The 23,365-nt window shown below is 46.8% G+C and overlaps 2 protein-coding genes across 4 annotated transcripts in view; one reads left to right on the top strand and one right to left on the bottom strand.

The window, feature by feature from the left end:
• Positions 1–4,695: 4,695 nt before the first annotated feature.
• Positions 4,696–23,170, bottom strand: Pnma2 (paraneoplastic antigen MA2). 3 transcript variants are annotated; one of them, XM_006518989.4, is made up of 4 exons: positions 13,466–13,648; positions 9,995–10,452; positions 9,309–9,437; positions 4,696–9,000 (listed from the first exon to the last, which is right to left on the bottom strand). In XM_006518989.4, exon 4 carries the CDS (start codon positions 8,628–8,630, stop codon positions 7,533–7,535), a length of 1,098 nt encoding a protein of 365 aa, XP_006519052.1. In that variant the 5' UTR covers positions 8,631–9,000; positions 9,309–9,437; positions 9,995–10,452; positions 13,466–13,648; the 3' UTR covers positions 4,696–7,532. The 3 variants fall into 3 exon arrangements, with proteins under 3 accessions (XP_006519052.1, XP_006519053.1, NP_780707.1); XM_006518990.4 differs by lacking the exons at positions 9,995–10,452; positions 13,466–13,648 and adding an exon at positions 20,815–23,170; NM_175498.4 differs by lacking the exon at positions 9,995–10,452 and having other exon boundaries at positions 4,698–9,000; positions 13,466–13,551.
• The window catches only part of Dpysl2 (dihydropyrimidinase-like 2), a 108,178-nt gene continuing 98,530 nt past the window's right edge, over positions 13,718–23,365 (top strand). Inside the window, exon 1 of the mRNA NM_001378767.1 lies at positions 13,718–14,317. Within this exon, the coding sequence (NP_001365696.1) occupies positions 13,976–14,317 (342 nt within the window). The 5' untranslated portion in view covers positions 13,718–13,975. The remainder of the gene's footprint in view (positions 14,318–23,365) is intronic.

Here is a 23,365-nt window from a genome sequence, read left to right as displayed (position 1 = left end):
TGGGCAACTGAAATAAGCTCACTCCACAGTTACTCCAGATTACCAACCGGAGAGAAAGTCAGCCATGGTGCAGAGGTGCTGGCACATGCTGGCAATCCTGGCACTCGGGAGGCTGAGGTGGGGTAAAAAGAAAGTGCACGGAGGATAGAGATGATGTTTTTCAAAGCATGTAAAATAGCTATAAAAATGGAGCACCAAAATATGAAAAATGTTTAGGCTTGCCAGATGTGGCAGTGCACAAAGATTTCTTTGAGTTTGAGGTCATCCAGGGGTATCTAGTGAGATCCTGTCTCAAATAAATAAATGCACCCATCAATTACATTGCAATTACTTAGAAATATCTTAAAATGAAAAGATGTTGATACTATCCTGTCTCCCCACTGAACAACTTTTTTTTTTTAAAAAAGACTACAAGATATTTAACAGGCTAGAGAGATGGCTCAGCCATCAAGAGGATTTGCAGTTCTTGCAAAGGACACAAGTTCAGTTCCTAGCACCCACTTTGACCACCTGTAGCTCCAGTTCCAAGGTATTTGATGCCCTCTTCTTACTTCTGGCACAGGCACTGTGCTTGTGTGCATATGACTGTTCAGATAGACAAACACAAATAAACAAATACAAACAAGAATTTTAAAACACTAATATGTGTGTGTGTGTGTGTAAAATGTACACATATTATTTGATTACACACATACATATATAATAGAAAAACTGGAGGTATTGCTCAGTATTAGATGGCTTGCCTACCATGTGTGATATCTTAGGTTCTTTCCCTAATATTGCCAAAGAATTAAAAGACAGATAAAAAAAACTTATACCTTGACATATATTTCTATGCTTAAATATATTCATGAAAGACAGATAATAAAGACCAGGGATGCGATGTAGCTCAGTGTTGTAAAACCCTGGGTCTTTGTGATGGTTTGTATACCCTTGGCCCAGGGAGTGGCATTATTTGGAGATTTGGTCTTGTTGGAGGAAGTGTGTTACTCTGGGCACAGGCTTTAAGACCCTCATCCTAGCTGCCGAGAAGCCAGTCTGCTCTTGCTTGCCTTTGGAATAAGATGTTGAACTCTCAGCTCCTCCTGCACCATGCCTGTCTGGATGCTGCCATCCTTTTGCCTTGATGATAATGGACTAGACCTCTGAACCTGTAAGCCAGCCCCAAATATATGTTGTCCTTTATAAGAGTTGTCTTTATATGGTGTCTGTTCACAACAGTAAAACCCTAACTAAGACAGTCCTATACCCAGCATTAAAAAATAAAAAGACAAGGAACAGTCCTGAAAAACTAGAACTGAGATAGTGTGTTAATTGTAAGCCAGATGAAAGGAAAGACTGAATAAAACTCAGAGTGGAAGTTTGTGCAGGGAAGATGAAGATGATGAAGCAGAAAGAGCCGATTCACCACAAACATCAACAAAATAGCTAAACTTGTGGAAAATGGAGAGAAAGGGAGTGGGGGTGGGGGAGAGATTTAGAATGGAAATGAAACCATAACCATAAAGTATTAGTACTTTAAAACAGGAAAAGGAGACTGACAAATGTATGCCTTTTCATTTGAAAACCTGTATACATGGTAAAACAAAAATCTGAATGATCAAAATTGGTCCCAGAAGAAATGCAAAATCCTGAGTGGTCCGGTAGCCATTAAAGAAATCCATTCCTCCCAGTGCCCGGGCTGCTCCCCGGACAAGCATCTCCATGTCTCTCCCAGCTTCTGATGACTCTGAAGGCACATTTGTACTGAATCCTCACTGAGCTAACAGTCCTCCTTATTCAGTGATGGTTTAATAGCATTATTGCCCGCTTTTGCCTGCATGTGCTATTATAAATTATTTCTACTACTGTTCTTCTATGTAAATATCATTTCCTTAGAGTTGCTTCCAGGGTTCTTTATTTGTATTTGTGGATGGATGGGTGAGTGAGTGCCACAGCATGCAGGTGGACATCAGAGGACAGCTGGAGAAGTGGACTCTCTCTTTCTAGCACGTGGGTTCTTGGGTCTTCTGGCTTGTTGGCAAGCACTCTTCCCCGCTGAGCAGTCTCACTGACCATATCCTTACGTTTTCTTCTCTTCTGTTTCTAAATCTATTTTTTTTTTCTTCTGATCAATAGCAGATGCCAGCAGTACTCCACGTACTGGGGTAGGTAGTAGACGTGGTCCTTGGCTCTCTTCCATTCTAAGCTTGCTATTTTGATTTGTTATTGATGTGTGTGCAGGATGTGTGTAGGAGTACTCATGCTGCAGTGCATGTGTGGGGTTCAGAGGACAACTTTGTGGAGTCAGCTCTCTCTTCCCATCATGAGTTCTCTGGATGGAGCTCAGCCACCATGCTTGTGTGATAGCCACTTTACCCACAGAGACATCTCAATGGTCTCTGCCTTTCCCTTTATTCTTCAATGCACATCAAGTCCCATCCCTATCCCTGGCTGGGCCCCAGTGCCTTTTCCACCTCAAGATGTCCAGCCTAGGTCCATATAACCTGCCCACTGCCGAAAAGCAGCCCAACCCTCCCCCCTCCCCCCGTGAAGAGAAAGCATCAGTGCCAACCTTCCTCCTTAAACCGAAATGTCTAAATTGATCCAAAATACGAGCCATTGGAATATGTCTTATTCTGAAAGATTTGTTTGTTTTTGTCTTATGTGCATGGGTATTTTGCCTGCATGTTTGTGTGTGCACCATGTGTGTGCAGTGATCTCCAAGGCCAGAACAGGAGCATCAGCTCCACTAGAAATGGAGTTGAGAGACGGCTGTGAGCCACCGTGTGAGTCCTCTGTAACATTAGTCAGTCCTCTTAACTGTCGAGCCGTCTCTCCAGTCCCTGGAATACATTTTAGATGATTTCATCTATAACTTTGAAGCACAGAAGAACTTGTGGACCGGCTCAGAGTCTATGATTCATCAACCTGATTCTGTGGTCTTTCTTTTGCTTCATAACAATGCAAAATGGACTTTTGTGACAACTATTGGTTCAAGAAAGCTTTCATTTTGGTAACAAAGTTTGTTTGGAAAAACCTATGGAGACTAAGAGAGACTTGCATTGGGCAGACTGTATGGAGGAGGAACAGGTCTGGGCAGGATAGGGTAGGGGGATATCTTCCCTTCTCTTCCTGTGGAGCCTCTCACAGTGGCTTCCAGCCCAACCCAGCACATCCCACTGCATAGGTCTTAGCCTTTGCCACCCCTCCCCCTTAGTAAGTATGACCTTTAAGGGGAGGTGGAGTGGCTGGGGAAAGAAAGCCTCAGCTGCTGTTGGAAAAAACCCAGACAGCTAATAGGCACTCCCAGCTGGTGTATTGAAAGCAAGAGGGAAACCCTACACCTTTCCTTACAGGGACATTGATTTGGGTGTGTGTGCCTGGAGTTTCACTAATCTTTATGAAGACATCCGTCTGGGATGTCAAGGAGCGCTTGGACACAGAGAGAAACAATGTCACAGAGGTCTGGACGAGGACAACTTTCTACTTCTCTCTCTCTCTTTCTCTCCCTCTCCCCCTCTCCTTCCCCCTCCCTCCTCCTTCTTTCTGTGTGTGTGTGTGTACATGCACACATTTGCACATAGAATAGGTATTAGACTATCCAACAACTCTGCTGGTGAGGCCCATTTAATAATACTTGTCTGTGTCAGATCCTCTTTCTTCACTCCTGTTTACAGCTCTGCCCCTTCCCAGCAGCAGCTTCTGACCCCCCCTGCCTTGCTCAGGCTCCCAGAACTGTCTTGGGCAGAGCTTAAAGTCCTTTTTCTTTTATTTGTTTGCTTTGGATAACAGCCATCCAGATAATTAGGTCTGAGTGGATAGTGGGTGGTGGGCAGAGGGATGAACACATACCAGAAAGAAATGCGTGTCCTTTTGAGCAGAGCCTAGATGATACAGAGCCCATGGGAATGCTCCTAACACCTTCCAGTCTTTCTTGGGTAGAGGGGACAGAGCAGATTTTTACTGGGGCTACAAGGTCTGTAGAACCTTGGGAACAAGACAAGGGTTCAGTTAAGGATATGGGTGACAGGCATTCAATCAAGACTCAGCCGGTCTTGGCCACTTGTCTAGCAAACCATGGGATGTCCAGAAGATCTGATGAACATACTAGACATTTGATAATAAAAGTGAGTGCCTTGCGTGTAGTTTGGGAAGCAGACGCCTGCAGGATGCACAAGGCTGATGCAGTGGTGGGCAACATGACATCAGTGTTCTGAAACATGCAGGAAGCTGATGGACTGGCCTGCAGCTTGCACCAGGAACACCTACTCAAAAGGAAAATGATCTTCAAAATCAATGGTTCTGGAATCTTGGATTGTTCCATCCTTAAGGGTTAGGAGTGGAGATAAGACTTGAGGTGAGAGTCCTGGGAGGAGTTTGTTCAAACCATGGGAACAGAGAACCCCTTGAGGGGGTGGGGACTCACCTCTCATGGACTGCTCACAGTGTGTCCAGCACCACAATATGAGATGCTCGCCAAATGCACTTCGGAGAGTTGAAGCAGCTTTAAGGCCTCCAAAGGCCTTGGAATTGGAGTTACAGATACTTAGGAGCCACCAGATGTAGGTGCTAGAAACTGGGCTCAGGACCTCTGGAAGATCAGCAAGTGCTCTTAACCACGGAGCCATTTCTCCAGCCCCTTTAGCTTGATTTTGTTTTGCTTTTAGTAATGAAGCTCCTTAAAACTCAGGCATATAGGAAGCAGAAAACAACTCACGATTTCACTAGCTCAGATTTATTTGGTAACTTCGCAGTGGTAACATTTAACTCTGTATTCTGTTGGTAAGTACAACGGCAAAGCTATTCCCAGGAACATAATGCCACGTGGAGTCAGGCTAGAGTGGTCAAGGACAATCCCATCACTGACATCACTGTGGCTGGACAGTGTTGAGAAATATATTTCCGAAAGATAAACCATCACAGATGATGACTTAAATAAACAAACAAACCACCTTTCTTAGAACTTCTTATTCTTCAGTTAAACTAACCCACAACCCGGAAGAACAGGTCATCATTCCAAAGTCAAGTCGATTAACAGTCACCAACTACTTCTGGAATACTTACCACAAATGTGGACGGCCAGCTAGTGCACACTTACTTCCAAGCCAAAGTTCTTCCTCACTGCAGGAGCATCCCGACTGGAATGTAAGTCTGTTACTTTGTGACTTGTTTCCATACAATGGAAACAATCAAGAGAACATGCATTGAGCTGACAACTATCACAAAAATACAAAGATCCTCAGTATATGGAGGGGCTTCTAAGTTCCAAACGTTACTCCAAGCCCTTAAAAAGCATTGTGCCACTTGATCCTAATGGCAGCCCATTTTTAGATAAGGAAACGGATGTTCAGAGAAACCAAGCAGCTTGCTAACCACACAGGGATCTACCACAGGCTGCACACTAACTGTGCCCGAGCTCTGCCTGGCAGGCAACTAAGCAGTGTTTGTTTATGGTGCCCTAGTACTCTTGACCTGGCACACATACTCACAAGGCGCTATGGCTTTTCAAGTCTGTGCACAATTACAGGGCTTTTGGAATAGGCTCACCATTGCCAGCAGGGAGCTTTGTTCTGCAGTCCTGGGTCAGTTTGGAAACAAAAGCAAGCTTGGTGAACACGGAGATACTGAGACTTGGTCATTAGCACACTTGATACTACCTGCTGGGTGTCTGAGATGTAAGGAGTTTAAAACACTAGTGCTTAAAATCAGTCCTCTACAGAACTAAGAAAACACATTTGAGCGACGCACAGAGGGTGGATCCCTAAAGTCTTGTTCTGGGCCTCTGCTCTGGTTTCACTTCTGAGCATTTTGGTGCTGAGGCCATTTAACTTAGTTGACCTTTGCATCTTTCCCTTTATGAAGTGTACCACAAGCCCCACCCCTCCTCCACACACACATACATGCATGCAAGCGCACACACACACACACCCTATAAAGAGTAGGTTGTTGCACACATTAAGTAGGATATATGTGTTTTGTATAATTTTTTTTTTAAATAAGGTCAGTCCATTTTTCAAAGGTATGAGTAAACATTGGTCTACTTGTTGTGGTTTTAAAAATTACATTATTTGTACATGTGTGTGTGTGTAAAATGACAGCTTGCAGGAATTGGTTCTCTCCTTCTACCCTATGGCTTATGGGGATCAAACATACCTGGAAGAGGGATATAGAGAAAAAGAAGAGAGAAAGCCACGCTTTCTTTTGAGTGGGTAGAGGGTTAGCATGCAGCCACATGGAGAGAGTGAAACAGCTCAAAGTACTAAAGAATGTGCGCTTAGGCCTGGGCCAGCAAAAAGAAAAAGAAAAAGTGAAAATTACTTTTCATGGTAGTTCTGTAGTGACTGTACAGATAGCAGGGACTCTGGGAAGGAAAAGGACATTACTTCATTAAAGGGATAATTATTCCTTCCATCTCATTAGCATAGAGTTAGGTGAATCTGCCTTCCTAATGGGCAGTCCATTAGCCTGGTGATGGACCTGCCCGACTTGATTAACGCTTATGTTTTGGTTAGCTTGCAATGGTAGGTCTCGGCCTAGGCAAGAGGTAGATTCCATTTTTCTGACCAGAAGGCAATGGTTTTCTCTTAATGAGACTCAGAAAAGTCCTGATCAAGGCTACTGTAAATTTCCCCCTCTGATGAGCTACCCCTAAAATCATATAGGAGATTAGGCTAAAACTGGGGAACAGATATAAGCCATTTTATCATGAAAAATCTATGGACCTAATTCTAACACTATCCACAAATGGATTAGTGTCTGACTGAAGGTCCCACCCTCAAGTGTAACCTTCAGGAAGGGGACAATGGGAAATCAGAGCTCCTTGTGAGGTTCATGCACCAGAAGACCAGGGACACTTTTGGAATGCCTGGAAACTGCCTAGCCAGGTTCTTTTCTTCTTAAAGATTTATTTGTTTTTATTTTATGTGTATGGTCTGCATGTATGCATGTGTACCACATATGCAAAGTACCCAAAGAGACCAGAAGAAGGTGTTGGATCCCCGTTATAGAGAATTGTGAACCACTACATGGGTGCTGCGATCTGAACTCCTCCAAAAGAATAGCAAATGTGCTTAATGGCTGAGCATCCCTCCAGCCCCTGCCTGGCCAATTCCTATCTCCTGTTCACATTATTGCTCCCTCTGAAGAGAATGGTAAGTAACTTGATCAACCGAGCTGTCTGGCCAACCCTGGTGTACTTAAAGGAAACTAAAGTTCAGAAGTTTTAGGTATTGGAACTTAGTCTTGTATTTTTTTTTTTTCTCAGAAAGAAAAACCGAGATGGGGAACTAGTGGTGGGATGTTCCTCTAATCCCAGAACTCTCAATTTGGGAGGTTGAGGCAGGAAGAATGTCAGTTCAAGGCCAACTTGGGCTATAAGGTGAGACCCTATCAAAACAAAAGAAAAGAAAGAAAAGACAAAAACCTTCAGTCCTAATGTTTAGCTTCAGTCCTGCACTTAAGAAGAATCCACTGTAATGGGGTTAGCCTTGTCAAGCATCGTCTCTTGTCAAGCATCGCCCACCAGATCAGGGACGGAGTGGGGATATCTCTCAGTTGTTTCTTGAATTGTTCCAGCAGCCAGAGCCCTCCCTTTCCCCCGGCTCCTCCCTGCTCTCTTGTTCAAAGTAGGCGTCTTCTTCTTCTTCTTCCTCACGTATCACCTTCATCAGCTGCAAAAAGGTGGGGAGTGGGCCCTGATCTTTCAGCTCCTGTAGCCTGCACCACAGAACGTTGCCGAGGTTGGCACCAGCCATGACCTGCTCCAGGCGTACCTGGTCAGCAATGTTCCGGGGGATGGCCCTTTTTTCCACAGCTCTCCGGAGCAGAGTTTCCAGCCGGAGCACGTAGGCTGAGATTTTCTCCCCTTCTTGCTGATAGGTTCTTAGGTATTTTACCTGTGAGGTTCTACGGCTCTCCGTGCTCCCAAACACCTGCTTAAAGGCCTCCAGACATTCCCCCACACTGATGGAAGGGTTGTCTGCCTGTACTATGTGCATGAGGTCCAGGGCAGGGCCACGGAGGCTCTCTGCCACCCACCTTTTCTTTTCTGCTTCAGGGATGGGCCATTCCTTGGCTATCTCAGTGGCCTGTTCCAACCAGACCTCAAAGGGCTCCTCCTCTGGGGCAGCTGCTGTGCTCCCAGAGAATATTCTCATCTTACAGTACTTCACAGGCAACAGAGGCCTCTGGCCGTGAACCATTGCCTGCCCCGTCAAATGGGCCAATAACTCAGGGGACGTGCAGGGTGGGGTGGCTGGAGACACTCCCTCATGCTTAAGGGCTCGGAACATCCCTGCGACCGTCTGCCCTTCTTTTTCTAGAAAGAGGTTCAGTCTTTGGAGAAACTCAGTGTCCTGATTAGGGGTCTTGAAGATCACTTTCCAGACACCTCCCTTGCCCTGTACCTCACTGGGGACCACAGACATATCTGTGTCCTCCATAAGTTCCACTAAGACAACACTGGTGTTGTCCTGCTTCTGGAATATCTTGCCTAGTAGCCGGTAGCTGCCGACACACTTCAGAGCCTCCTGGAGGACTGTCTGGATCTCAGGTTCACCACAGTCCACCGGAATGTCAACCACCAGCAGTGACTTCTGGACGTCTACACCCATGATCTTACACCACTCCTCCAGCAGGGCCACCGCCATTGTCCCAGGATATGCTTCTGGACTTGGTCTCCAAGAGGTCTCAAAGCCTCTTGGGCCAAATGCTCTGTCCCTTTACCCAGTCACAAGAACCAGACACTCCCTGTCTGTCTTCAGACCCACAGCAAGGCTGACGGGTCCTGCAGCGTACGTAGGGTGGGCTGTTGCTCTGCAGTGGGGTCGCTGCTGCTTCCGAGGGCTGGTTGTTGTAACTGCGTGGTGCTGACTCTTGTCATCGGGAGGCACCTGGAACAATCGCTTTTCCCACCATCTCCTGGTTTCTGTCACTTCGCCTCTCTCTAGTCAATGGGGGAGGTGGCTTCCACTCTAGCACCCAACTCTGGGGAGTCACACAGTGAGATGGCAAGGACTCCTAGGGAAACAGAGGCTCATTTTGACTACACAGCCCTCTACTTCCCAGGGGACACACACACACACACACACACACACACACACACACACACACACACACTAGGTGGGACTAGGGGTGAACCAAGGGCTCTGACTCCCACTGTGCCTGTGTCTACCCCACTCTGGTGAATCCCTTTTCTTTGCCAACTGTCCTTTTCCCCGGTGAGAACCAGCTAAAATCCAGTCTTTCCACCCTGAAAGCCCTACCAGTGAGCAGGATTCAAGACCTTCACCATTCAAAAGATGGAATTAGGAGATGTAGTTAAATACCTGTTCATGTGTTCCAGAATGTTTTTCAAGAACCAAGGAGCCAAGTACTCAGCTTCCAGATCAGGAAGATGTCACACATCTCTATACAATAGGATGTATGTGTCTCAATTTCAGTCGAGTCAAGCTGCCCTGTTACACACAAACATGAATAGCATCTTTTTAGGTCTAAAACCTAGTAGCAAATATTAATGCACTTATTAAAAACGTAACAGTTTAGTAAAGAAAGAAAGGAATGACAATCCTCAGAATTTAATAAAGCATCCTAAACAGGACAGAGTCACCATACTTCTTAGAAGAAAAAGCCCAGGTAGTTCGGGGAACGCACCTCACTTTGCAGAATGCGTGCCTAGAAGAAGCCTTTAGAAAGCCTGGCATTCAATTTCCAGTACCGTATAAACTGGGTATGGTGCTCCCTCCCTGTAACACCAGCCCCTGAAAGCTGGAGACAGGAGAATCAGGGGTTTAAGAGCCTTTTTAACCTCATAGGGAGTGGGAGGCCAGCCTGGGCTACATGAGAACCATCTTTAAAAAACAAATCCAACTGAATTGTATTTGGTAGCACTCCCAGCATTTGTGAAGTTGAGGCAGGAGGACTGCAAGTTTGAAGTCAATCTGGGTTATATAGAGAAATCATGTCTCCAAAAGAAGACACAAACAAAACTAAACAGAATCATTCAAACACTTACGAGTACTTAAAATGGGTAGAACGGAGAAAATTCAAATCTCAGAAAAAGAAGTACACTTTGGAGTTAGGAGTCAGTCTTCTGTGGCTGTGTCTAGCCAGGCTTTTCAAGGGCCATGCATGGTAAGTTACCAACCCGGCTCTTCCTGTGGTGCTTTGAAGGAGAGCGGGCCCCATAAGCTCATGTGTTCAAATGCTTGGTCCTTAGCTGGTGGAACTGTTTGAGAAGGATTTTGGAGGAGGTGTGCCACTGGGGGTGGGCTTTAAGATTTCAGAAGGCCATGCCCTTCTCACTGTCAGTCTCTGTCCTGTGCTTGTGGATCGGATATCAGCTCTCTGCTCCACCTCCATGCCTCCCTGCCTGCTGCCATATTCCTGCCCACACTGGTTATGAACTCATCCTCTGAGACGGTAAGCCCCCATCAAATGCTTTCTTCTATAAGCTGCCTTGGTCATGGTGCTCTGCCAGAGAAATAGAAAAGTAACTAAGACATTTAAACTTGACATTGTCATTTAAATTTAACTGGGCCGTTGAGAAAAGGGCAAAGACAGAACACATATCCACTGCAAAGTGATGTGTGCACCAAGCGTGCTTGCTCTGCAGGGCTGGGGAGACTGGAGAATGTAAAAGGGAGTGCTCCCAGTGACAGTGTGGTCACTTAGTCATGAGGATGCCTCCAGAGAAGCCGCTTCCTAATTGGCTGAATGTCAGAGTGCCATCACTAGACCATGCATTCTTATAGGGCACATGTGTTATGTCAACTGAAATGTTGTAATTTGGTGCCTGACTGTGCCTCTCAGAGACTTGTAGAGGGTGTGTTAGGGTGCTATATCCACTTCCTCCTTGGTTTGAACATCTCCCATCACTCTGAAGGAGGTTGTATGCCACAGATGCTGGTCTTAACTATGGCAGCAGCAGGAGCAGATCCGGTCTTCCTGGAAGGTGTTGAAGGCTGTTCCACTGTGTCAGAACCAGGAGAGCAAGATGCTGTCTCACCCTGTGCTTGGCAGCATGGGAGCCCGGAACTTCAGACCAATCTAGGCCTGAGATTCCCTTGTAAAATATGGGAGTGAACTTCCTCTGCTTGGAGTTGTTTCGAGGAATGAGATGTGAAGAGCTCTGGAGGGGCTAGGACTGTAGCCTAGTTGGCAGAGTGCTGTCACTATGTACAAAGCCTTGAGTTAGATCCCAAGCACTGCATAAGCCAGGCGCCGTGGCACATACCCATTACCCCAGCACTTAAGTGGTGAAGGTAAGTGAGCCAGGAGTTTAACTCCCTTGGCTACATCGGGAGTTTGAGGTCAGCCTGGGCTTACAAACAGGACCTTGTCTCAGAAAGAGCAAAAACAAACACAAGCGACATGCTGGGTAGTGGTGGCGCATGCCTGTAATCCTAGCACTTGGGAAGCAGAGGCAGGCAGAACTCTGAGTTCCAGGCCAGCCTGGTCTACAGAGTATGTTCTAGGACAGCCAGAGCTGTCACACGGAGAAACCCTCTCTTGAAAAACCGAAACAAACAGAAAACGAACGAACAAACAAAAAAGACAAATACAAACAAATGAACAAAAAACACCAAATGTCCAGATTCACAGAAAAATTGTCATGCTGAAATCTGCTAGCCTTTGAGACCTTTAACCCAATGGTAACCATACCTACAAGGGTTGCTCTTCAATTAACTAAGGCCTCACACATCTGGAGGGATTGCTTAGTGGTGAAATGCACAGGTTTGGTTACTAGCACCCACAAGTTGGCTTACTCTGTAACTTCAATTCCAGGGGAATCTGGCACTTTTGTCTGGCCGCCAATGGCCCCAGGCCTGTACACAGTGCATGTACAAACATTCAAGCAAAACATCCATATACATAAATGAAGGTTAACCAAAAAAGATTTTAAGACTGTAAATGAAACACCCTTGATGTACAAAAGAACCACCAGGGAAATGCTTGGGTATGGAAGAATGCAAGGATTTTGTACTTTTCTCACTAAAGAGGCCTATAGGATAACCTGTTGAAGGAACCAGGCTCTTGGGGCAAAGGCCTGGACAACTAGACACATGACTTTAGGCGTAATGACTCATAAACTGGTGTCCTAACTTGGAAGGCAGGGAGGATGAAAGACCTCAGGGCTTTAGTGTGGCATTGACAATTCCAATGGACACTTTATAAGAAAATTCCAAGCATTTCTGGTGCTAAGGTCCATAGGCCCTCCTTTCGGCTCCTACAGGATTGTGTGTGTGTGCGCACAAATTATGACTCCATCAATCAAGCTATCTCGGGCAACTGGGGGCGTTGATATCTGCAAGCAATCGTTACCTAAGCAAAGGCTGACAATGGGACTGATTTCTTGGTCACAACGCCCTGTGAGAACACGCTGCAGTAAACTGCCTCTCCTAGACCAAACCCATCCATCTTAGTGAGCATGCTCAGATCTCGCTCCAGAACCCCTAAAGGATGGGCAACACTTTTGCAGCTTTCAGCCACTCTGGAAAAACAGGAGGGGCTTAAATGCAACCAAGCCAGGACCAGGAGGTGGGACTAAGCAAGGAAAAGCCTCGAACCTGGCGGTCGTGGCTGAACCGTGTGCACGCGCGCACACACTCCAAATCCCCACACTTTGGCTGCCCACAACTCACACAGCATGTAACCCTCCCCTGAACAGCAATCTACCTCTACCCTCCATGCAAACCGCTGCGGCCCTAGAGAAGGAACATCTGGCAAACTCCCGGGCCTCCTGCGCAGCGTGCAACAGGGGCGGGGAAGCTAGGCGGGGCGACTTGAAAGCAAGATGAGTGTGCTTCAGTCTGCTTAGTCCCCAACCATTTTCCGTTTTGGGTGTGTGTGTGTGTGTGTGTGTGTGTGTGTGTGTGTGTGTGTGTGTGTTTTGAGGGATTGGAGATATCAAATCCAGGACTCTTCTGAGCCTTTTCTGAGGCAATGGCTGATGTGCAGGGCATGGCCTTTTCAGATGATGTTACGGGTCCCCAGTTTCTATGCTGAAGCGCAATCCTCAGTCTGCATTCTTTACTATGCCCCCCCCCCCCCCCCCCGCACCGCAGGCTTGCTGCTTTCTCCCCCGGTCACCGCTTGCATTTGCTATGCTCCTCTGCTTTTTCGCCCCCGCCATGTTGTGAGCCCCACCTCCCAACCACAGGGGCTGCAAGCAGGGAGAACATTCTCCTTTCCTTCTGCTCCTTGCAGTGCGCGCCCTGGCGCCCAGGTCGTGGGTAAACTGAAGCATTGGTGCCGGATACTTGGTTATCCCGGAGTAGACTTTGCTGTTTCCAGGGTCACCCCTGCCCAGTTTCCAAGAGCCTTCAGGCTTGAACCTTGGCTCCCTCAACCCTCAGCTCTCACCCGAGGCCAGGGGAGCCCCAGGGCCACCTTAGCAATGCAGTGAGGCAGGTCGGGGAGAGGGGCTCTGGACTAGGGTCTGAGCCTTCGGGTCCTTGCCCGGCTATAGCTATCCGACACTCACCCTGGCGCCGAGAGAGGTCTGTCGGGCGGCTGCCGCGCGTCCATTAGCGGGTGGAGTGTCCGCTTTACTTCCGGGGCGCAGGCTCCGGGCGCCCCCCACCCCCTCGTACCCTCCCTTCTCCGTCTCCTCCTTCTGGGTCCTCTCCCTCCTTGTCCCCTCCCTCCTGATCCTGCGTTCCTCCTGCCCCGCCCCACTCCGCCCCGCCCCGCGTTGCCGGGAACTGGCATCCTCTGCCGCAGCGACCGCCCGCTCAGATCCAACTTTGCTCGGAGGTGGCGTGGCGGCGCCGGGGGGCGTGGGCAGGGAGGGAGAAAGCGGGGTCAGGAGGAGGGACCGCGAGGGGTGGGTCGCCGGTTCGCCAGCTCTCCATCCTTTCTGTGCACCTTGCGGTAGGCAGGGAGAGGCAGCCGCGGCGGCAGCAAGAGGCTAGTGCACACCCAGCTAGGGAGACTTAGGAAACCACGGACGGACGGACGAACAGACAGGACCTTCCCCAGCGCCCCCTGAGCCATGGCCGAGAGAAAGCAATCTGGAAAGGCAGCAGAGGACGAAGAGGTCCCTGCCTTTTTTAAAAACCTGGGCTCCGGCAGTCCCAAGCCGCGGCAGAAATTCTGCGGCATGTTCTGCCCTGTGGAAGGGTCCTCGGAGAACAAGACCATCGACTTCGACTCGCTTTCAGTGGGCCGGGGCTCGGGGCAAGTGGTGGCTCAGCAGCGCGATGTCGCCCACTTGGGCCCCGACCCGCACCGGCAGAGCCGGCGTGCCAGTGGGGAGCCATCTGTTGAATCGAGCCGGAAGGTGGAGATCCGGCGGGCCTCGGGCAAGGAAGCCCTGCAGAACATCTATGATCAGGTTGGTATGGGGGTGGAGGGTGGGATCGGAGCGCGGGGCTGCCCCCTGGCTTGTCGCGGAGGACCGAGCATCCCCGCGTGGCAGCCAGCACCAGCCAGCACGCGGCACCAAGAGCTCTGCCTCCCGCATCTGCACGCGCACCGCGCCCTGCCCACCCCTTCACCGCGCAGGGTGCGGCGAGGCACGGGTTCGCCAGTGGGCGTTTGAGCTCCCACAAAGGCTGCCCTAGCCTCCTTGTCCCTGGGAGGTGGGGAACCCGCGTCAGGGACCAGCTGATCCCCGGGCTGGAGGCGTCGAGTGGCGATTGGGGTGGACCACTGTGCTGTTCTTAAATCCTCCCGGGCGGCATCCGATTGCAGCTGCGGCTCAGAGCCCCACCCTTTTTTGATGCAGCTCAAAGAGAGCAGTGGAAGGCTGCAGTGAAGACTAGAGGATTCCCTTGGGGTCTGTAGGGACAAGGGCTTACATGGCTACTCAGTGTGGCAAGGTCCCCGCCTCTAGTGCGCTCAGCACCATGGTTCTGAGCTAGGAGGTCAGGACCACGGCCAGCGCCCGGAGCCTCTTACCATTGCCTGGACTGTGTTCAGCAGCCAGTGAAGAGTCCGGGAGGTTGTGATGTCACTGAGAAAAGCTAGATAGCCCATGTAGAGAACAAAGTTCTGCTAAGTGTCTCGGCAAGGGCTTCTCAGAGCGCTTCCCCAGCGCTGTAAGGGAAGCACTTTGGGAATGGGGAGAGACTACGCGAATTATATTCAAAGAACTAAAAAGGAAAGGAAAAATGAGGGTGGGAAGGGAGGACTCACATTTGAAGGCAAGACTCCCTGATTGTGTTAATGGTGAGACAAAGAAGGCTAGCTTGGCTATCCTTCGTCAAGGAAAATGTTTGACATGGTCCAGTAATCCCCAGCAGGGCACGTTTCAAGCCCAGGGGTCTTTTCACACACATTTCCCTCCATTTCAGGGTGACATTTATGCTCGTATAATATTTTTTCACAGCTTTAATGCCTCAACTGATCGTTTACACTGCACAGCGTCTTACGCTTGGTTGCTGCTTCTCTCCCATGCTCGCGGTGAAGATAAGAAACCAATCTATGAATGACTTTATATTGAATCCTGTGTGCCTTCCCTTCTAGGGCAAGAGGAAGGTTAGTCCTAAAGGCGCTTCCTTTCAGACAGCCACTGGAGAAGTTGGGGGATGTTCTGCACATGCTCACTGGGGGCTTGCCCAGCATTCAGGTTGTGTGCTACAGAGAAATCCTCAGAGAACAGCTCTGGGGGCAATGGTTGGGGCACAGCTGCCCGCTTTCCTGACACAGCAGAGCAATCTAGTTTTTTACTTTCTTTAGAATCACTTCTTGCCAAAGGAGGCAGCAGAGGTGAGGAGACTATTTCCTTTATTTATTTATTTATTTATGTATTTTTATTTATTTATTTTTAAAAAATATTTATTTATTATATGTGAGTACACTGTTGCCGTCTTGAGACCCACCAGAAGAGGGTATCAGATCTCATTACAGATGGTTGTGAGCCACCAAGTGGTTGCTGGGATTTGAACTCAGGACCTCTGGAAGAGCAGTCAGTGCTCTTAATTGCCAAGCCATCTCTCCAGCCCTTCCTTTTTTTTTTTTTTTTTGAAGGCTGAAGCAAGCAATCATTTATTTTACACCCATTCAGCTTCTGATTTTTATATTTTTATTTCACTAAGAGGCAACCAGAATCAAAATCCAAAACACTTGTTTTGTTCCAGGTGATCAATTAAAGTAAATCTTTCTTTCTTTTCTTCCCTTTTCTCCGCTTTTCTTCTTTCTTTTTTCTTTCTTCTCTTTCTCTTTCTCTCTCTCTCTCTCTGTCTCTCTCTCTCTCTCGCTCTCTCTCTTTCTTTTGACAGAATCTTGCTCTGTAGTCCAGGCAGTACTTGAATTCATGATAATCCCAGTACCTCATGGGTGGTATATGAACCACCATGATTACCAGCTTGCTTTGTCTGTTTTTCTGTCTGTCTGTTTGCCACTCTGTCTATCTATCTATCTATCTATCTATCTATCTATCTATCTATCTATCTATCTTTTTCTTCCTTTTGTGGTGCTGAGGCCTGAACCCTTGTTCATGCTAAACAAGTGTTATATCACTGAGCCACATCCTTAATCAAATGTTTCAATATTGTACTAAAAGCTGGGTAAGTATAAAATGAGTCCTTATGGAAGTGTGTGGGTGAAAATCAAGATCGCATAACACTGAGGTTGAGTGAGCACTCTAAAGTAGGCAAGGCGTGAGGGTCATCCCAATAGCTTGGAGGGGACAGGACCACAACTGGAGAATCTATAAGAGAACATGTAAAGGTGGCAAAGGAGGTGACCTCAGTACAACAAAGGCAGCATATTAATATTCTAGTCTGAAAGGCGGCTTCAATGGCTGGAGAACCAGGAGCAATTATTGGAATACACCCTAAATTTAACAGAGATTATGAATTGCAAATCTGAGGCACGTGAAAGGGAGGGGGCAATTTGCAGACAAAAGCACCAGACCAAATCCTTAGGTAGTTTTAACCCTGGAACTCCATCTCTTCCTCAGTTTCCTGGTCATTAGTCCTAGACATTGACGCTGGCTCAGCCTTTGTACAGCCCTCTCTGGCTCATTTATCACGAAAGGGTCATTCCTGGGCTTTTGTCATTCATAACTAGGAACATTTACCCAGCTTGGTGCTTACACTATATGAATTTTTCATGTTTCACAAGAGGCTGTGCATATGTGTATAATGATGGTGACTTCTGAAAGCTCAGTTGGCTCACTCTTTTGACAGAATTGGTGATTATCGCTTGTATTTAGCTTGTGAGCAGGGTGTCTTCAGGCCTTTGGGGCATTTTTCTAGAAGTCCTGGCACAGAAAAGAGTAGAAGGAATGGGTCATGCTCCCTTCTTCTCTCTTAAATCTGTTTATAAGGAATCGTAAGGATGGTCAGTTGCTGGACGTGATAGTGCACATCTTTAGTCCAGCACCGTGGAGGCAGAGGCAGGTGGACCTTGATGAATTTAAGGGCAGCCTGAGCTACACAGTGAGTTCTAGATCAGCCAGAGCTGCATGGCAATATCTAGTCGAAAGAAAGAAAGAAAGAAAGAAAGAAAGAAAGAGAGAGAGAGAGAGGGAGGGAGGGAGGGAGGGAGGGAGGGAGGGAGGGAGGGAGGGAGGGAGGGAGGGAGGGAGGGAGAGAGAGAAACAGAGGGGGAGAAAGAGGAGAGAGAGAGGGGGGGAGCACTTTGCTCACTAACCACACCATGAATTCCACTGTTCTGTGAAGGCTAAGAAAGGGCCAGAACAGGTTCCTTGGCCATATTACTTACGGGAGATGAAAGGGGCTAGTGGATATATTCTCAGGCCATAACCAGAAAGCACTAGGAGTGGTTTGCCCCGTCAGAGCCAGTGGAGGGGTTAAGAATACAGTCCGATCTCATAGAAGCATTTTCTGAACTGATGCTCCTTTCTCTGTGATAACTCCTGCTTGTGTCGAGTTGACACACAAAACCAGCCAGTACAGCTACATAGTGAGATGCTGTCTCAAAGAAAAAAGTAGTGGTTTACGGTGGTGTGTGCTTGTAATCTCAGAGCTGGGAAGACACAGCTGGGAAGATGTGTCTCATGGGCAGCCACCCTAGTCAAAGCATCAATCCCTAGGGCCCAGGAAGAGATCTTGTCTCAAAAACCAAGATGGATAACCCCTGGAAAGATAACTGAGACCTACCTCTGGCTTTCACACACATGTACAGCCCTGCATATATAATCATGCATGCATATCTGTATATATGCATATAAATAAATACCTAATAGAATAAAATAAAGAACTAGGAAAATGTCCTCGTTTTAAGTTAACCAACTTAGGTATTCTGTTACAGTAGCATCAATTGGATTGAGGCAGTCACCACACCTATACAATGATTTTTAATATTCCCTTCCACATCTTTTCCCCTCAAGTTGACTGTCCCTCAGCTCTGGGTCTCCAGTGTTCCATAACAGCCCCCCTACCCCATTCTCTCTACTCCCCTTTCCTGTAAAGACCACCGTATTCTAAATTCCTTCTCTTCCCCTTTGTTCTTGTCGCTTCCAATCAACATCCCCAAATGTTCGCTACAGAGGAAATCCTGGTGGTTAAACTGTGTACCTCTGTGTAAATGGCTGATACCCAAGCTCAAGGGATTCTTATGTGAGAGTCTTATGTGAGAACAGATGTGTGGTGGAGGTTTGGCTGGGAGCCTAGATCCAGGCCAGTAACTTGAAACTCTTAGTAGTCCTCCTGCCTCAGCTTCTCCAGTGCTGTCACTACTTTCAACTTCTTACAGGAGTTCTGTGGGTCAGCTGACAAGGTCAGCACTTAACCAACTGAACCATCTCCCAGTCATATATATATATATATATATATATATATATATATATATATATATATAATTTTTTAATGTTTAACAGTGGTTTTATAATTTTAAAAATTACACAAATCATCAGTAAAAAGCTTGTTAAGTTAGTTCAGTTAGTAGATGCCCAATTAACTAATTAATTGTAGAAGGAAGAAGTGAAAGCTCAAGCTTAGGAAAATAAGATTCCTAAGCCTTGTGCCTCAGGCCGAAGGTGAAGAACAGCCTGCTTGTTAAGCAGCCAAAGCTATCTTTCCGTGGTAGCTCAAGGGGAGGGAAGGCATTTGCCATTGGCCTACCACCATCAAGACCAGCCCCCAACCGTTTGAAAGCTGCACAGTGTACAGATTCCGTGCCATAGAAATTAAGACTGGGCTGAGCCACTTTGTAACCCTGACAACATCAAGGCAACTGTTTTAAGGTGTTCTTTGGCACAAGAATATCTCTCTATTTCCTTGAGAAGGGAGGGAGAATCAGAACTGACCATTGTCTGAACGCTCTTGGTGCTGTCTTTACCTTCCATGCCCAGCTCAAACGAGACTTCCTCATTTAAGTGTGAAGAAAGGACTTCACCCCTGGACCTCAGTTGGCAGTCCTGTGACTAGGGTGGAGGCCTCTTCTCTTGGTTACATTCTAGCCATAGCCCTATGACTAGCCAGATGTGCTGGCCCATGCCTACAACCCCAGTGCTTGGGAAGTGGAGGCAGGAGAATGAGGAGTTCAAGGTTAGCCTTGGCCACGTAGTAAGTATGTGTCTAACCTGGAATTTCTCAAGCAGGTGAGATGTCTCATTGGGTAAATGCACTTGCCCGAGTTTAATCCCTAGAACCACACACATGAGAGGAAATAATCAACTCCTACACCTTGTCTTCTTGTTGCTATGGTTTACACACTTGCTCATACAATCAATCAATCAATCAATCAATCTGACTTAAAAGTTTTTAAGAGATCTTATCTTAAACAAATCCTAGCTCTGTGACATATGGCATTAATATATTTCAAAACTAGAATGTGCTCCAAATGAGGAAATGTGTAAGTTATAAGTTCTTTTTTTTTTGTATAAGTTCTTTTTTTTTGTTTCATATTTTCTTTTTTTTTCCATTTTTTTTATTAGGTATTTTCCTCGTTTACATTTTCAATGCTATCCCAAAGGTCCCCCATACCCACCCCCCCAATCCCCTACCCACCCACTCCCCCTTTGTGGCCATGGCATTCCCCTGTACTGGGGCATCTAAAGTTGGCAAGTCCAATGGGCCTCTCTTTGCAGTGATGGCCGACTAGGTCATCTTCTGATACATATGCAGCTAGAGACAAGAGCTCCGGGGTACTAGTTAGTTCATTTTGTTGTTCCACCTATAGGGTTGCAGTTCCCTTTAGCTCCTTGGGTAATATCTCTAGCTCCTGCATTGGGGGCCGTGTGACCCATCCAATAGCTGACTGTGATCATCCACTTCTGTATTTGCTAGGCCCTGGCATAGTCTCACAAGAGAGAGCTATATCTGGGTCCTTTCAGCAATATTTTGCTAGTGTGTGCAATGGTGTCAGCGTTTGGAAGCTGATTATGGGATGGATCCCTGCATATGGCAATCACTAGATGGTCCATCTTTTTGTCACAGCTCCATATTTTGTCTCTGTAACTCCTTCCATGGGTGTTTTGTTCCCATTTCTAGGAAGGGGTAAAGTGTCCACACTTTGGTCTTCCTTCTTCTTGAATTTCATGCGTTTAGCAAGTTGTATCTTATATCTTGTGTATCCTAAGTTTCTGGGCTAATATCCACTTATCAGTGAGTACATATTGTGTGAGTTCCTTTGTGATTGTGTTACCTCACTCAGGATGATGCCCTCCAGGTCCATCCATTTGCCTAGGAATTTCATAAATTCATTTTTTAAATAGCTGAGTAGTATTCCATTGTGTAAATGTACCACATTTTCTGTATCCATTCCTCTGTTGAGGGGCATCTGGGTTCTTTCCAGCTTCATATGCTCCACTATGTTCATAGCAGCCTTATTTATAATAGCCAGAAGCTGGAAGGAACCCAGATGTATAAGTTCTTAAAGAAAAGGAACAACCTCCTTCGAACCCCACCCGCTACTTACAAATCATGTCCTGACTGTGACTTTCCGCTCTCGAGTCTCCATGGCAGCTGGTGCATCCACACCACGTTCAGACCTTGCCTTTGACAGATGTGTCCTCACGTTGTTGAAAATCAGGAAGGGGAGGTTCACTGCTGTTCACTCACGTGACCTCGGAGGCCTTGCTAATCTGGGAAGTGCATGGACAGGGCTTGGAGTGGAGCTGTCCTAACCTGCCTCGTGTTTCTCCCAACACATTCTGCAGCTCAGGTCCGTGAACAGTGGTGCATCGGGAACTCCAAGGTGTGATTGTGTTCTCCTGGCAGAGTCCTTACATCCCACTGAACATCGTAGCTTTATGGTTGCAGGTCTTAGGGCAATGCTTTGTGTGTTCTGTTTTACTAATCCTACATTGGCTTTATGAAGCATGTGCTGCTGTGACCCTTATTTTGCAATGGTAGTGTCTGAAATTAAAAGCAACTTCCCAATGAAGTGCAAAGGGTGGGGTTTGAACCCAGAACGAGACAACTGAGAACGTCTTAATCACTAAGATGTATTGAGTTGCTCCCATCTCCAGCTCCTTGAGACAGGGTCTTATTATGTAGCCCTAGTTAACCTGGACTAGGTAGACTAGACTACCCTTGGACTCCTGGATCCTTCCTTCCCAGCATCCTAAGTGCTGGGGATAAAAAAGTATGCCATCATGCTCAGCTCTGAGCTACTGTTGGTATTCTTCATTTCGTATCCATCTCAAAAATAATAGTTATTGCATGAATAGTCTGAGTGACTACATTCCTTTCACTAGTCACTCTTCAATGTCATTTATCAAATGGACTATTGATTTGTCTTAATGAATGTGCCCATAACGGATGATATTCTGTCCATTTATTTTTAAACACAAGAAATATCTTCAACTACCACTGGGACACAGGCCAAATCGGAAGAGCATGAATGACACCCCTTTCTAAGATTAGAGTGCTGTGATGACAGTCTGCCCTTTCTAGTTGCTGTCAATCATAGTCTAAGGCAGCTGGGACCGCTGGGACAGATTACTAGAGACTAGGCTTCTAGAACACCTGGCATTTATTCTCACAGCTGTGCGCTCTTGAAGTCCAAGATTAAGATGCTTGCTGATCTCCCACCAGGGGAGAACTGCTCCATATTCCTCAGGTGGTGGAACAAGCTCTCTGTCTAAGGATGTTAAACTCACTGGGCAGTTCCACCTTTATGATCTAATGTCTTCCAGAATTCTCATATTGTGATGCAATCTTGGGGATCAGGGTTTAACGTGTGGATGGATGGTCAGGGGACACAAACATGTAATCCTCAGCAGTCATGATTGGTATGTGAGCGCAGAGGGAATTGTTGCAAAAGTAGTGACAGGGGCAGGAAGGGGCGGGCAGGGGTTACCAGACACTTGAGTTTTTTGCCAATGAGAAGTTTGGTGGCATAGGCTGAAAGCCACACCCAGGTGGTTCACTGAAGGGGTCAATGCCCTGCAGTTGAGGGAGAGAACCTGACTTTGAAGGGCCATAGTGTGCCCTTGAGGGGAGAAGTCCTGGCCTTGAAGAGCCAAAGCCTGGCCTTGGGGAGAGAGAACCATGCCTTGAAGGTGCTTCTGGGTTTGATTTTTGAACAAATACACACGACATCTGTGGGTTTGGATTCCCAGAGACCTGCCTACTAGTGAGAAGACTTCACAAAGGGCCCACTGCTGTCCTGGCTCTGCAGCCTCAGAGCTGTGTGGCCCACAGTCATGACCTTGAGCTGCCATTGAGAGGGCCTATACCTCCAAGGCTTCTTATCCACTAAAGTATCTGAAAGAAATCTCTGCTGTCCCTAGCTGCTTTTTATAGCATAAAAGTTGCATTTGTACTATTCAGTGGATGCTACCCAAACTGCCCAATCCCAAATGCTTTTATCACCCTCAAACAAAACCTTGTGCCTAGTAAGTAGACTCTTCTATTAGACCCTCTGCCCACCATGGATCTGTTCTTATGTCTCTGTGGATTTGCCTATTCTGAGCATTTTGTGTTCACAGAGTCAGTGTGTGGCCATTGGTTTCTTCCTTCTCTTAATGAGTTCACTATTGTTAAGGTTCGTGTAGTATGCAGAGGACTTTATTCCTTTTATTGGCTGAATAATATGCCTCTTTTTGCATGTTTTTCCATCATCTGTCCCTTAATGGGCATTGGGGACATTTTTGCCTTTTGGCCATTCTGAATAAATTGGTGAGTCACATTCTTCTCAAAGTAGAATCATATTCTCCATTTTTTGAGGATTCTACCCAGGAGTGGGACTTCTTTGCTCTGTGGTAACCCTAGGCTAGCTATTTTTAGGAACATCCATACTCCTTTACATTGTCCGAGTGTGAGAATTCCCATGTCTGTATAGTATCTCCAACACTAGTCATTTTTCTCTTTCTATAGAATCTCTTGGTGGTTTTATGCCCATTCCCAATAATATACTGTTGTGCTTGCTGGGTGTTCATTGTCTGTTTTTAAGATTGAGTCCTTGTCTAGTTGTTCAGTGATATGAATTCCTTATCTATTCCAGATCCTGCCTCTTTATTGGA

This window comes from Mus musculus, chromosome 14 (genome assembly GCF_000001635.26).
Source record: "Mus musculus strain C57BL/6J chromosome 14, GRCm38.p6 C57BL/6J".
NCBI lineage: Eukaryota > Metazoa > Chordata > Mammalia > Rodentia > Muridae > Mus > Mus musculus.
Note: the sequence above shows the minus strand (reverse complement) of the source record. Positions and strands in the feature narration are given on the sequence as shown.

Excerpts from the sequence above, each read along its gene's own strand:
- Pnma2 (XM_006518990.4), bottom strand. The coding sequence starts at position 8,630 with ATGGCGGTGGCCCTGCTGGAGGAGTGGTGTAAGATCATGGGTGTAGAC.